Source organism: Suncus etruscus, chromosome 6, assembly GCF_024139225.1.
Source record: "Suncus etruscus isolate mSunEtr1 chromosome 6, mSunEtr1.pri.cur, whole genome shotgun sequence".
Lineage (NCBI taxonomy): Eukaryota > Metazoa > Chordata > Mammalia > Eulipotyphla > Soricidae > Suncus > Suncus etruscus.
In genome coordinates, this window is record NC_064853.1 from 93201265 (window position 1) to 93217231 (window position 15967).

Consider the following 15967-nt stretch of genomic DNA (forward strand, 5'->3'; position numbering starts at 1 on the left):
GGTGATAATTTCTCCATTCTGGAGGTTTGCTGGGAAAATTGATAACAAAGTGCCAAGCACCAGACCTGACAGAGCCAACAAGCATATGATAGTTATCGTGACTATGACAAAACCAATAAACGAGAAACACTAGGTCTTGTTCTGAATAGGCTGCATGCAAGGAAAATGCCCTACCACTGGGCTATTACTCCAGCCTGACACCAAGTCTTGTTCTATCTACCTCTGCATTTCATTTCCTTTTGAATGGTTTGAAATGGTTCAAACCAAAAGGATGTAAGATCTTAGAAATTATAATATCCTAAAAAGTGTTCTATGATTATTATTTGAATTATATAAACCCCAGAGGTTAAAAATGAATAAAACCACGGGATTGGATGAATATTCTTCATTCAGTTCATTCACCTTCACATATTTAATACTTCTAGGCACAGGCTTGAGCAAGGTACTACAAATATAACAAGGAATAGATAACCCATTCCTTCACAGTCTAATGGGGAAACTAGGCAAGAACAAAAGGTTTCCATAAAGTAATAGAGAAAAGTAAAGTAAGAGAAAGTTAAAGAGAAAAATGAAAGATAGACAGAATACAAAGAAAAGGAGGTTTGGGGAAACTTATTCGACTACATATATATATATATATATATATATATATATATATATATATATATATATAACCCAATGAATCTAATGTGAGCCTAATGTACTCAGAATTGTATCTGTTCTCCTTTGAGAACCTTTATTAAATTTCATTGCAATAGGGTCAGAGAGATAGTACATCAGGTATGGTGCTTTCTTTGCACGCTGCTATCCCTGGCTTTATTATGAGTTCCTGAGCACTGCCAAATATGCTGCAGCCCCTCCTAAAAACAAACAAACAAAATTACATGTTAAACCTTACTTGTCCCACAGTTTTTTTCTTCTCTACTGAAAATGTCCACTTTTCTCCCTCAGATATCTTACTGTTAAGTTAAAACATCTATGAACCACTAACTCTTGCTTAGAACTTGATCATAACTCTCAAAACTACTATTAAGTTATCAATAAATCACAATTCTCATTTTGTCTTCAAGACCCTAGATGATTCTTTCTCAACCTAGTGTCTAGCCACATCTTGAACTAGTCCAGGCACCTCCTTAAACTCCTTTCTTTAGACATGTATTTTCTTAAAGTTCTTTGAACATACATTTTAAGTTAAGTACCCTTTGCTTTATGTTGTTAAATGGGCCCACCCACTTCACTGAAGACTTTCTTTTAGAAATGTGTCCTGATAACATGAGTCTCTATAATTTTTTTTAAATTTTGTTTTTGAGTTACTCCTGGTTTACTCTTGTCTCTGTGCTCAAGGATCACTCATGGCAGTTTCAGGGTGAACCCTATGTGGTGTCAGGGATTAAACTTGGGCCAGCTGCCTGCAAGGCAAGTATTGTATCCACTCTGGCTCCAAGTCTCCATAACCTTTTAGTTTGAGTTCTACTATGTTCCATCTCTCACCATCTGATGACTCCTCTGGGATTAAAAGTTAAAGTGGCAGAAAACAGTAGTGGCATAGAACATGAACTCCAGAGCCAGTGTTTGGATCCCTTGGGCACGTCATCCCACGGAGGACCTTGTGCAAGTCACTTACCATATTTTTCATACCATAAAACACATTTTTTTCACCCAAAAAATGTATTTTATAGAGCGAATGCCACCTGGAGCTGAAACCTGAGTGCAGTGGAGAGAGAGTCATGATTCGAAATTGCCCCTGGCTTGGGGGGACCATATGGGACGCCGGGGGATCGAACGATGGTCCTTTCCTTGGCTAGCGCTTGTAAGGCAGACACCTTACCTCTAGCACCACCTCACTGGCCCCGAGAGTCATGATTCTTAATGATACATTGACTACTATTCACTTAACGTGGTTGAAATATTATTTTTATAATTTATTAAATATTTTAATGCACTATTTGCTTTAGAATATATGTTTTTCTTGTTTCCCTCATCTAAAAACCATGTGCATCTTATTGTCAGGAGCGTCTTATTGAGTGAAAAATAGGGTAATTTTCCTATGCCCTGATTTCCCAATAAAAAAAAAACAGGAGTTATCATTTAAAAGGCTAATCCTGGGCCCGGAGAGACAGCACAGTGGCGTTTGCCTTGCAAGCAGCCGATCCAGGACCAAAGGTGGTTGGTTCGAATCTCGGTGTCCCATATGGTCCCCTGTGCCTACCAGGAGCTATTTCTGAGCAGACAGCCAGGAGTAACCCCTGAGCACTGCTGGGTGTGGCCCAAAAACCAAAAATAAATAAATAAATAAATAAAAATAAAAGGCTAGTCCTTTGTGGCTTATGTTTTACATAAATGGAAATGCAGAAGGTCAGGATAAGTGAAATAAGTCAGAGGGAGAAAGACAAATACCAAACAATTTAATTCATAAGTTGTATATAAATAAACAAAACAAAGAGACAGACAATGTCTAAGAAAAGTAGATCGTTAGACCAAGTTTGGCAGGTGCTGAAAGAGGGGAGAAGGTCCAATGAACTGTGGTATAGAGGCACTGGATTTTGGTGGTGGTTAGAGTATGGTTGCACTGTAATCTTAATATAACCACTGGTAGTTTTATAAACTGTTACCTCCTAAAATTAAATGAGATATCAATTAAACCCTTTATTTTATTTATTTGTTTATTTATTTATTTATTTTTGGTTCATAACTGGCAATGTTCAGGGCTTACTCCTAGCTCTGCACTCAGGAATCACTCCTGGCAGTCTCAGGGAACCATATGAGATGCAGAGATTGAACCTGAGTTGGAGTCATGCAAGGTAAATACTACCTACTATACTATCATTCTGGCCTCAAACTCTTTATTTTAAAACAGTAGACATTTCCAGAAGTCACAGAAAATATCTCATCTGAATAAAATAATTCTCTAAGACTTTGGAAAAACTCAGACTTGGGCCAAAGAGCTAACAGGTTGAATGCTTGCTTTGCATTGTAGGAGGATCAGGTTTGATCCCTGAGAGTCACTGGTTGTAGCCCCTTAAAACAAACACCATAAAAAAAAGACTCACACTTTTAGGTTGTTTTATATTTTTTGAGCTATGTTCAGGGCTCATTTCTAGCTCTGTGTTTAGGGGTCGCTCTGGCAGAATGTGGGGAAACATACGTGGTGCCAGGGATCAAGACTGGCTCAGCCACGTGCAAGGCAAGTACCCTAGCAACTGTACGATTTCTCCAGTCTCAGGGTTTTGGTTTCACTTCACTTTACCTTGCCGAACTCCAGTTTCAATCCTAGTGGAAAGGTCAGCTTGAGGGGTGGAGAGATGCACTAGTGGCCCAGCCCCTGGCATGAAGTTATTGGTAGGATCCTCTGCATATATTCGAGCTTCAAAGGCATGACCTTGAAGAGTTATTTCTTCCTGGCTCAAAGGAATCTTCTCTCCAGCTGCAACCTAGTGAAAGAAAAGTATGTGGTTCTTATGAAAATCACCTTAGAGAAGCTCTGAGAAGTAGAAAGCAGATGGGTTTTTCTTTTTTTAAAAAATAAAATGTAATTTGCATTTTGTAGTGAATTAAAATTTAAAAAAAAAATGGTTGTTTTACCCATTCACTGGAGCACTGGGCGTAAGCAAAAATAGATTTTTAAGAACAGATGCAGTGTGAAAGAATGTATTAATTACAATGGGTTTTTAGAGTTTAAAAATAGAAAGCAGATAAACCAATGACTGAATTATAATGATCAGAGCTTATTTTTTTTTATCAATTTGATCAAAACAAAAAATTCTTATCAGTAAGCTATTCTCAGTTTTCATTTAAATATTAGCAACTAAATCAAACAATTTCATAGCAAATTACTGGTATGGTCTTTGTTGGTAATAATAAGATAATACCCACAGCTAGCACTGCAGTGTGGCATTAGCAGATCACCTTTGTAATCTGTATCACCAAGTAAGAGAAGAAAGGTTGGCAGGACAATTTGACTACATTTATGTACAGTACATGATACCAGATTACAAACAGGATCATCATCATTGTATATCATTACTACAATTATTGTTCTTTTGGCTATTGGGTACTAATTCAACAAACCTCTCTTCAACTAGAATATTTTGGAAGTCTATTGGAGGATATGCTGTGACAATCTCTTTCTTAAGTTTTCCTCCAAGATGAAAAAAGGACAACCTGGGAAAGCAAAAGATACAGGGAGGAAACTCTTAAATAACTTAGCATCTTATTGAACAGAAAAAGGTAAGAGCAAAACAGTCAAAGATTTTATCTCTTGAAATCTGCCAAAAAGGAAATTCAGGGCCCTTGTAGTTATGAGTGAATGATAAATTGTCGAAAAAGAAGCCTTTTTAAGACATGGCATTTCAAACCACAGACTGCAGCCACACTGCCAGGATTCAAACTTTCTCTATTTGCTCACTATAGAGAGGCTTTGGCAAGTTGCTCTTCTCTTGATGCTACAAAGAGGAGTGCTGGCATTTAGTAAGGTCTAGGTCAGTGTTAGCTACCAATTCATTTCATTCATGGTTCTTTTCACTTCAAATAGAAATGCAAGTCTGATGGTTTTGTACTTGGGAGGCCAAGAGGGACTGAAATTTAACTCAAGCGTGCATTTTAGAACATGAGCGACCTCTCCAGCCCTATCATTTCATTTTTATCCTCTATAATGTACTTATCTAAAATGCCTTATTAAAAAGTCTGTATGCTTTGTACCCTAAGAGTTCACACTCTCAAGATGTGACCTGATTTATACTGTATAACCCTTTTACTGTATTTTAACTTGACTTCTTTATCCTCTCTCTCTCCTTTTGACTCTAAGCCCAGAGAAGTACCCATAGGTATCTGGGTACTTGAAAATTAGTGCCATCTACATGCTCTCAGGCTTAGGCACTGTCTCCCTGGAATCCTTGGATTTTGAATATTTTCACCAGCTTCCTCTGGACATGGTTAACTAGGTGGATGTTTGCATCAACTGCACTCTAATTCTAGGAAGCCATTAACTCTGGAGGCAGTTTTGATGCTTAAACTATGGACACAACACCAAGACTGCTTGGAAGCCAGAGTCCAAAATGTCTTGAAGAACATTTTGATGAGAAGATGAGACAAGTATTATAGCACATGCCTAGCATGAGTGTGAATTTCCAAGATCCATCTCTGCCACTGCATGTCTCCCTGACTCAGAACAACATTGTTGGGTGTGGCCGAGAACTAAGCACTAGTAGTCTGAGTGGCAAGAAAATGTCCCGACTCTAGCAGACCCTTTGGGAAGTGGCCCCTAAACAAAACAAAACAAAACAAAACAAAAAAACTAAAGGTCTTGACCTAAACCATGTCCAGTAGTGTCCCAAAGTTCTGGGATTCCTCTGCAGGTGAGACAGGCCCATGTTGCTTTTGAAAGAGCCTTCAAAGGGATTAGGCAAGAATGTTAGAATGTTTTTTCCTGGTTTGGTTTTGATAGCATGGATAAATAATGCATTCTTTTTCACAATTATGTAAAAAAGTTATATGTAAGGTTTATATGTATATGCTTAGTGTGTAGAGGAAATTCTTCTCCTCCTTTTCTAATTTTTCTGTGAAATTTTATCCCAGATGAATATTGAAGCTTCAAGTGCTTTTGGTAACTAAATATCAATAAATGATTAAAAAAAAAAAGAATGTTAGAATGTTTTATGGGTTTGACTTCACGCCTGGCATGTGGAAATCACAGTTTGATTCCTGGAACCCCTTCGTACTCAAAGTGGTGAGTGCCAGCACTTCTGGGTCCAAGCAGCATTGAAACAACTATCTCTGGGAGTGGCCCCCTAGCCTCTCAATAGCTACTTACGAGACCATCCCCCAATTCCAAAAAATTCAAAGCTCTCACATTTATAATCACAGAAGTAAGCACTGTCTTAATCCTTAGTATCTAAAGCTTTCTCTTCCCTTAATATATGTAATCTTTCATCTTCCATGATTTCAGGACTTTGAACTCCAGTAGGCAATTGCTTCAGAAAAAAGTATTTCCATAAATTCTGGAAATGCAAGCACTCTTTCTAGAAGTTTCTAAATGCACTAAAATTTTCCTGACACAAACACTTAATAATGCAAGTGCCTGGTTTTCACTCACTATCAGAATTTAGAGGCCTGGTTATAAGAATATTTGGCTTTATTAAACTTACTCCCAAGTTGCCAGCAAAAGAAACAACCTATTATTATCCATAAAAGCTCTAAAAACACAAAGCATAATCATTAAGTTGAGTTATGGAAAAATAAGTTAGATTCAGGATATAAGAAAAAAAAACCAAGTCCTACCAAGATCAAGAACATTCATATTTCTTAATTTTTTCATGTCTAATAACAAAGGCAGCTAAGGGAAAATTCTATTGTTTTCAAAGAAGAGAACTGAGAAATAGAATAGCTGGTAAGCTGGTAGGGTACTTGCTTTCCTTGCCTGAGGCCAATCTGAGTTTGATCTCTGGCACCCTATGCATTCCCCTGAACACAACTAGAAAGAGTAAGCTCTGAGCACTGCCAGATGTGGCCCAAAAAATGAGAGAGAGAGAGAGAGAGAGAGAGAGAGAGAGAGAGAGAGAGAGAGAGAGAGAGAGAGAGAGAGAACAGACTATTACTAACATCAGAATAAATATGTTGGGTGAAGCTGATTTAGGTCAGTGCTTCTCAATTGATTTATAGTACAAAAATAGCCATAAGGGGCAGGAAGAAGAAGGCTCAGTAACTAAGGCACCTGCCTTGCAAGCAGAGGGTCCTGCATTTAATGTCTATAGCCACTTGCATGTGCCAAAAAAGATTTCCCCCACCAAAAAATAAGAAGGATCCCAGATGCTACAAGAAATTTCTAGCCACACCACAGTCAGGTGTGTATAAGACCAGTAACAAAAAGGTCTGAACCCTGGCAAGGACCATAGCTCAGAGTACATAAGCACCGCAACCTAATGTACAATCCTAGGATGTGTGAACACCGTAATTAAGCCTGTATGTAGCCCCTGGCCATTGCAACATTAATTATGGAAGGGCAAAGAAAGAAAAAAATGGAAGACCCAGAAGCTTATCTTTTGGTAAAATATAGTAAGCATGTTCCTGGCATGTCATAAAAGCTGAAAAAATTTACTCTGAATGGCTACACTATTTATTACACCACAAGCCAATAAGTCTGTATGTCAGCATTTGTGTGTAGTCTGCTCTATAGATTTTAGACTATACCCTTGGCTCTTTGTTCCCACAGTCATTCCAACTCATTCCACCATGGCTAGCTATCTGCCTGCCTCTCAAATCTAAATGTGGCCTGGACCAGAATGATGAGGTCTCAAAAAATTCTAAGGATGAGACAAAGAGGTCAGAGGCAAATGTGAGTGGCCTAATTTATCTGCTAGCTGCTTCAACCTTAGGGAAAAATGTCAAATCAGGACTGGACCCAAAAGGTAACAATACTCTCGTTGCCTCAATTTTAGTGCCACCTTGAAACCTCTCATTTTCCTGTCCTCATCACAACCACTGAGAATTCACTCTTTGGGGCTGGAGCAATAGCACAGAAGGTAGGGTGTATGCCTTAAATCTCAAACTGGGTTTGGTCTTTGGCATTCCATATGGTCCCCTGAGCCTGCCAGGAGTAATTCCTGAGTGCAGAGCCAGAAGTAACCCTGAGCATTGCTGGATGTGGCTCAAAACAAAACAACAAAAAAGAATTAATTCTGCCTAAAGTTGAGACCTTCTTTTCAAAAGACAGAAAATAACATTTTGAAGGCTGGGCTTTAACAGGAAAAAGTATCCCCACCCGAAGCTGCCACTCCACTAGGTCAGTTCCTGTGATCATCTCAGTAACAGGATGCTCCACTTGCAGTCTTGTATTCATCTCCATAAAGTAGAAGTTGTGCTTTGAGTCCATGATAAATTCCACAGTTCCTAAAGGGCAAAATGCAACAGTTGGTACTTCATGGTATGGAATTTGGAGCAAATTAAAACCTTCCACTTTTGATCTGGGCCTTCATTCAATGGTGAACATTTTGCATTTAATGAAAACAATAGGACAAGAGTGATAGTAGAGCATATAGGGCACTTGCCTTGCATGTGGCCAAACTGGGTTCGATCCCTTGTATCCCCAAAGCCCCAACAAGAGTAATTCCTAATGCAGAGCCAGGAGTGACCCTTGAACATTGCTGGGAATTCTACCCCCATATAATGGTGGGGAGGAAAGAAAATATGACAACATTTAATTTAGCAAACTATGCAAACGGCAAAGCACAGCTCTGAATCTGAATGGCTGTTGCAGCAATGAGAACAGGGTTAGAACTATGATGTGGTGGGTGCTTCAGTGCTCAAGATCCCAGTGTAGACCAACGTACCTTTAGTGCCCCATACCTGCAGACATCACCCTCCAACCTTGCAGAGAAAAACAATCCATACACATTGTGGGATTTTGGAAGTTTTTTATAAAATTTCTTCTACTGGTAATCTACTGAGAGACTGCTTAGTGACTTATACTTCCAAAATGTCTTATCTATTAAGCAAAAATTTTCTCACATTCATAAGGTATAATTTCAGACAATAAATTAGGCATAGGTCTGATGGGATTTTTTGGTTGGTTTGTTTGTTTTTGGGTCACACTCAGTGAGACTCAGGGGGTTAATCCTGGCTCTTCACTCAGAAATTGCTCCTGGGAGCCAGAGTACTGGCACAGTGGTAAGGCATTTGCCTTGCATATGGCTGACCTATGACGGACCATGGTTTGATCCTCCAGCATCCCATATGTTCCTCTAAGCCAGGAGCGATTTCTGAGTGCTTAGCTAGGAGTAACCCCTGAGTGTAACAGGGTGTGAACCAAAAAAAAAAAAAAAAGAAAGAAATCGCTCCTGGCAGACTCAAGGGACCATATGGGATGTCGGGGTTCGAACCACAATCGGTCCTAAATTAGATGCATGTAAAGCAAACGCCCTACTGCTGTGCTATCTCTCTGGTCCCAAGAAAAATTTTTTAAAATTCAATCATGTAATTACCACCACAATGAAAACACAATTTCCATCCTTTAAAATGTATCCAGGTTCTTTTTTTTTTTTTTTTTTTTTTTTGGTTTTGGTTTTTGGGCCACACCTGGTGAAGCTCCTGGCTATGTGCTCAGAAATCACTCCTGGCTTGGGGGGCCATATGGGACGCCAGGGATGGAAATGAGTCAGTCCTAGGCTAGTGCGTGCAAGGCAGATGCCTTACACCTTGCGCTACTGCTCCGGTCCCTGTATCCAGGTTCTTTGGTAGGTCCCTGTTTAAGATCCTCTTGGTCCTGGACAAGCACTATTCTGCTTTCTGTTACAGTGGTTTTCAAAGTGTCATCTGGATGAACTCATACAGTAGGAGGCTCTACAGGTTTTAGTGTTTCACTGAGGCAAAAGTCAGTTTCATTATCTAAAGCTACTTTTCAAACTAGGGAGGATAATTCACTTTATAGAATGACAACAATGTAGTAAAGACTTCCAGTGTCTGATCCAGCATGGAAGAAGCTTAGAAGTTACCATTATTCCTGATAACAAGCAAAGAACTGAACAAATAATGAAGCTTACTTTTAGGAGCTGTACCAGGTTTTGACAAAGAGCACCAGAGAAAAATCCCCTGAATTTCCAGAAGAGGAGAAAAGAAGCTATTTGAAATTAACCAAAGTTCTGGGTGTAGATATAACCTTATGTACTATTTTATTTTACTAGAGTCTAAACTACTTGGTTGTTATCAATTAATACAGCTTAGGGGGTTAAGATTCACAACTCTTCTCTAGTTATACTGTCATACCTCAGCAAAGAAATCAAAACCAAAACCAAACTAATAAATACTGATAAAGTTCATAGGCTAATACATGGACTCACCAAAAGACACATATCATATTCTTTTTTATAACTGAAACCGAACTGCAAACATGTTTGTAATCATGGTGCTTAAATATATTATTTAAAATAAAACCCACAAAAGACAATATCTAATCACAGGGTGACAGAATGCTTCTCCCATAGTCTACCACTCCATCATTAAAAGCCCAATCACCCAGACTTCCTTTTACTTTTTCTTTTTATTACTTTATTTAAATATCATGGATCACAAAGTTGTTCATAATATAGTTGTTTCAGACATTCAATATTCCAACACCCATCCTACCATCAGTGTAATATTCCTACCACCAATGTCCCCAGTTTCCCACCCAACCTTGACAGTCACAAAATAATTTATTTATATTGCTTGTTGCAACTAAATAGGAGTGGAATTATTGTAAAATACTTCAGTAAAAGAAAATTAGTGAAAATCATTATATTTCACATGGGGTCATTAAGTCATTGTTTGAAGGTTTACTAAGCTGTTTATTGCCATTTGAGCCTTCTATGTTGTTTATTTGGCTTCTATGCTACCTTCCCATCTATTTTGATGTGCTCCTTCTAGGTGATAAGACTTATATTTTTTTTTTATAAAATCTTTATTTAAGCATCCTTATTAGAAGCATGATTGTAGTTGGGTTTCAGTCATAAACAGAACACCCCCCTTCACCAGTGCAACATTCCTACCACATAATGTCCTCCCCGACCCCTGACTGTATTCAAGGCAGGTTAATTCGAATTAACACTGTCATGCTAGTTGTTAGTATAATTATTTCCCTTACTGCACTCACCACTCTTTGTGGTGAGCTTCATATTGTGAGCCGGTCCTTCCGGTCCTCATCTCTAACGTCTCTAGGCATTATTACGATAATAAAACTTACTTTTATCCAAGTTATCAACCGGGATATTAAGAAAATCATGACAAGACATAAAAAGGACCAACAAAAAAAAAGTTCTAAAAAACTAAAAAAAAAAAAAAATCAGAACAAGATAAATTATGGTAGGAATGTTGAAATTATCTGTCAGATATCAAACAGCTCCAGAATCAAATATCAAATAGCATTAAGCAAGATAAACACAAGCAAAATTAAACCTAGACATATCATTTTCAATAATATTTTGAAGAAGAAAAAATTCTGGAAAAAAAACCCCACAATACCTCACATTTAATGAAGAAGAAATAGATAAGCATTCTATCTAATGACCTAATGAAAATCAGTCCTAACTTTAAAAGGTTTGATAACTGAAGAAAAACATTTAAATCTGATTTTTTAAAAACCATGCAAGGAAAACAAGAACAAATAATTTAGTCTTGGAAGATAAATTCACCATCTAAAATTCTGAGCCTTGTAAAACCCTCTTTGAAAATGAAGTGAGGACTTTCTTAGGTAAAAATCAGTAATTTTATGGGGCTGAGCGATGGCGCAGTGGTAGGGTGTTTGCCTTGCACGTGGCTGACCTAGGACGAACTTTGGTTCGATTTCCCAGCGAACCATATGGTCATATGGGCACATAGCGGGGAGTAACCCCTGAGCATCATGGGATGTGGCCGAAAAATCAAACAACAACAACAAAATCTTTAATTTTTTGAGAGTAGATTACCTGGTCCTAAAGATTAAAAATAATTTTTTTGGGTTGGAGCGATAGCACCCCAGGTAGGACATTTGCCTTGCACACTGTTAACCTGGATTTGATCTCCGGCATCCCATATGATCTCCGGCATTCAAAAACTCCAGGAATGACCCCTGAGTGCAGCATAATCATGTGTAACCCTTGAGCATTGCTGGGTGTGGCTCAAAAACCAAAAATAAATAGATAAATAAATAAAATTTTGCTTCCTCGATTGTTTTTGGCAGTGCTCTGGGCTTAGTACTGGCTCTACATGCAGGGATCAGTCATGGCTGTGTTTGGGGTACCAGAGGCAGTATTAGAGATTGAACCTGGGTCTGTTACATGCAAGGCAAGTTCCTCATAAGCTATACTAATACTCTGGGCCTCAAAATAAATTTTATCTTTAAAATTTTTTTTGCATGTTATTTTATTTTTGAAATTCCATTTTGAGAGTCCATTTTTAGGACTTCTGAGGTCTCATCATTCTGGACCAGATCAGTTAGATTTGAGAAGTAGGCGGCTAGTCATGTTGAATACATAATGAAGTTGACAAAATAATTAGCTAATATTAAATGAGCTCCTTCTTATTATTAAATTTGTTGCTTTAAAAATGTTATTTTAGTCACAGGGATTTACCATACCATCAATAATAGTTTTTCATAAAATGTCATCTTGAGAGGAGAAAAATCAGGAAGGGTGAATACACTAAGACAGTAATATAATTCTCCATGCTAATGCACTGAACAACAGAGCATTAAAATATATGAGACAAAAACACACTGCTGTGCTCAACAGCACTGAAGCCCTAAGTCCTGAGTCCAGTACCCAACTATTAGGCTAGTATTTCGAGGTTCATGAGAGCTGCAGGGGAGTCCCTTACCTCAGAAAACATAAAAACACAACTGCAAAGAGAAATAGATGAATACTAATACAGTTGGGTACTGTAACACCCCCAATAAGAAATGGCCAAATCTAACAAACAGAAAACAAGACAAAACAAAACCCAGTAAGGATATAGGTTGTAAACTTGCAACCACAATACAAAAACAGGAAAAATGATACCTAAAGTCTACTTCATCCAACAGTGTGCCATAGATAACACATTCAGGGCAGTGAAAGAACATCTTATCAGAACCCCGGTGAGAGCTCAGTGACTAAGAGTACCTGTCATGGAAGCATGGGGTATTGAGTTTGATCCCCAGTGTTATGCACAGACAGCAGATAACAGCTTTGCTGTTTGGGACTCTCAGCACCACAACAGAGTGTGTGAGTTCAGATACTTGCAAGCACTGAAGTCCAATAAGTGCACAGTCCTACAGGAAATTGCAACTAAAGACGTGTGAGCACTGCAGCCAAGAGTGCAACAGTTGGTTACCTCTCCATGCTGTAATCACACGTATAAGACACAGAAAATTCTGGTGTGTACTACAATTGCAATTTCAAACACCACAGTTAACTGTGTCACCCCGGTGAACAACTGCAGCTGAGTATGTAACCCTCTGGGAGCACAACAGCTAAATATATAAACACCAGAAATAGACAGATGTGAACTTGTCATCACAACTATGAAAACAAAGGGGAGGAAAACCAAACCAAAACCACCTTAACACATTTAAAAGAAAAGATACAAAAGAATGAGCGATATTATAGCAGTAGGGAGCTTGGCCTGTAACAAGGCAGATCCAGGTTCAATCCCCAGCATCCCATATGGTCTTTTGAGTCCCACCAGGAGTGATCCCTGAGCACAGACTTAATAATAAGCCTTGAAGACTGCTGGGTGTAAACAGAAAAAAAAAAAACCAAAAAATATCCCGAATAAATAAAAATTAAGAAATTATGGTCCCAGGGGCCGGGGCAGTGGCGCTAGAGGTAAGGCGTCTGCCTTGCCAGCGCTAGCCTAGGATGGACCGCGGTTCGATCCCCCGGCGTCCCATATGGTCCCCCAAGCCAGGAGTGACTTCTGAGCGCATGGAACCAGGAGTAACACCTGAGAATCATCGGGTGTGGCCCAAAAACCAAAAAAAAAAAAAAAAAAATTATGGTCCTGGGGCAGTTTGCCCCCAGTAAGTATGGTAGAGCGTTTGCCTTGCATGAACTAACCTAGGACAGACTACTGCAGTTTAATCCCCTGAGTCCCATATGGTCCTCCAAACCAGGAGTGATTCTGAGCAAATAGCCAGGAGTAACCCCTGAGCATCACTGGTGTGGCCCAAAAACAAACAAACAAACTAAAACACCCAAGAAATTAAAGAACAGATGTCATACAATATCTATTCTTAGACTGTAACCTAAAACTCAACAAACTGAACAAGTAATTAACAGCAGCTGGAAATATTATAAAAAGTTTGCAAAATTAACACTACTACTCAGTAATACATGGGTCAGAGATGAAATCTCAATAAACATTCAATGAAAACAAAAATGTAACTTATCAAAGTTTGAAAGATCACTAAAACTAGTGTGCAGAGAGAAATTTGGAGCATCAAATCTACATATTTGATAAGAAAATCTAAGTAAATTATTGTAGTTCCATCTTAGAAAACTAAATAAAGACGAGCAAATTAAGCCCAAGTAATCAGAAAAAAATAGAATAATAAAAATTAGAGTAGAAATCTATGAAATTAAAAATGGCAATCAATAAAGAAACTCAACATTGGACCAGAGAGATACACAGTGGGTAGAGCATTTGCCTAGCATGTAGCTGACCTGGTATCCCCTGAGAAGTAATCCCTGAATGCTGCCAGGTATGGCCCAAAAGACAAAGAAAAAAAAAAAAAAAAGAAAATCAACAAAACTATGTTGTTTGTTTGTGAAAGATCAATAAAACTGATATGCCTCTAGTCAAGCTAACTACAAAGAGAGTAAAAAAGAGAGATAAGAAGAAATAGAAAGGAAGAAAGGGGGAGAGAGAGAGAGAGAGAGAGAGAGAGAGAGAGAGAGAGAGAGAGAGAGGTCCCAACAAAAGAGGAGTAAAGATAATCATTTCTTCCCTCTTCCCATCCCTTCTATTGCTGTTACTTCTTAATGATTGCACACATTTGGTTGTGTTGCTACACATTTTGTGTGGTGCTTGCTAGGGCTTGTATACTTGGCTGTGTTGTGATACTCCCATACAGAGTTCAGGGTCCCAGGAGCCAGTCTCAGTCATTTATGTACTAGGTCCCCAGGATACGGTACTGCCCCAGCTCTATGGTGCCCAAGCTATGCTTGGCATCTGAATCCAAGGGCTATACTTAGTGATGCTTGAGGGCATCTAGGGTTATATCTGACAATGCTACAGAAGCCACCTGGTGCTGGGGATCAAACTCAGTAAGAGCACCTTGCATATGCCTTAATCCTTGAACTCTCTTGGCACACAGGGTGTACTAATTTTTCAGCTGTGTTGTTGGCTCTGGGGCAAACAGTAGTGTGCTGTTCACACATTTTTTGTTTATTTTGAGCCATACACAATTGTCCTCAGGGCTTATTTCTGGCTCTACTCAGATAATTTTTGGCAATGCTCAAAGGGCCATACGGGGATCGAACCCCAATTGGTTGCATGCAAGGAAAATGCTCTACCCACTATACTATTCATTTGGCCCCAGTTGCACATATTTTGGTTACAGGGCTCACCTACTTGGTTGTGGCTCTTGTAAGCTTTTTTATTGCAGTGATTTCATACTAAGTAGAAGTGCTTGTGGTGTGCCTAGAACCACACATTTTGTTCTTGCATCCAGGATATCATATAGCAGGTGGTCTAATGCAATGAGTTCTGGAAGGTGGAGGAGTGAAAGGAACTAAAATTATAGCTCTACAGGCTTTTTGCTTGCAAGGCAGGTGTTCTACTGCTGACCTATTCCCAGCAACCCCCAAAAGTAGTTTTTTTTAAACAAATAATGTAACAACAATAACAAAATAAATCTAGGTACATACATCACACCCTTTACAATAATTAACTCAAAATAGATCATGTGGACCAGAGAGATATCATGGTGGATAGGACTTGTCTTGCACACTGTTAAAGTTTGATCCCCAGCACCACATATGGTCCCTCATCACTACCAGAACTGATCCTTGAGTGTAAAGCCAAGAGTAGTCCTGAGCACCATCAAGTGTGAACCAAATACCCCCTCTCCAGCCCCCACCAATGGATTACATAGTACAGGGTTTAAAGCTTTTACCATGCATGAGATGGCCCTGCTTGTATTTCTAGTACTACATATGGTTCCCAAAACCCTCCCAGGAGTGATTCCTTTGCACAAAACTAAGGATAATTCCTAAGCATAGCAGGTGTGGCCCAAAATCAAACCAAACAGAATAAAAAGGTCATAGAACTAAACGTAAAATTCAAAGTACGAAAGTGCTGAAAGATCACAAAAGAGGAAACCTAGCTACCTGAATGATAACAGAAGTTTGGTAATATCTTGTTTAGAACTAACAAAGGTGCTATCCTTAAAGAAATAATTAGTTGGAATTTATTAATTAAAAAAATAAAAACCTAAAAGAAGGGAAAAAAACAACCTGCTCTCTAAAAGTTAATGTTGAGA

The 15967-nt window shown here is 38.7% G+C and overlaps 1 protein-coding gene across 1 annotated transcript in view; it reads right to left on the bottom strand.

Moving 5' to 3' along the window:
• Positions 1–15967, bottom strand: part of MCCC1 (methylcrotonyl-CoA carboxylase subunit 1) — a 64484-nt gene that overhangs the window by 19851 nt on the left and 28666 nt on the right. Inside the window, exons 10-11 of the mRNA XM_049775836.1 lie at positions 7757–7884; positions 3248–3431 (exon numbers count right to left, since the gene is read on the bottom strand). Of these exons, the coding sequence (XP_049631793.1) occupies positions 3248–3431; positions 7757–7884 (312 nt within the window). The remainder of the gene's footprint in view (positions 1–3247; positions 3432–7756; positions 7885–15967) is intronic.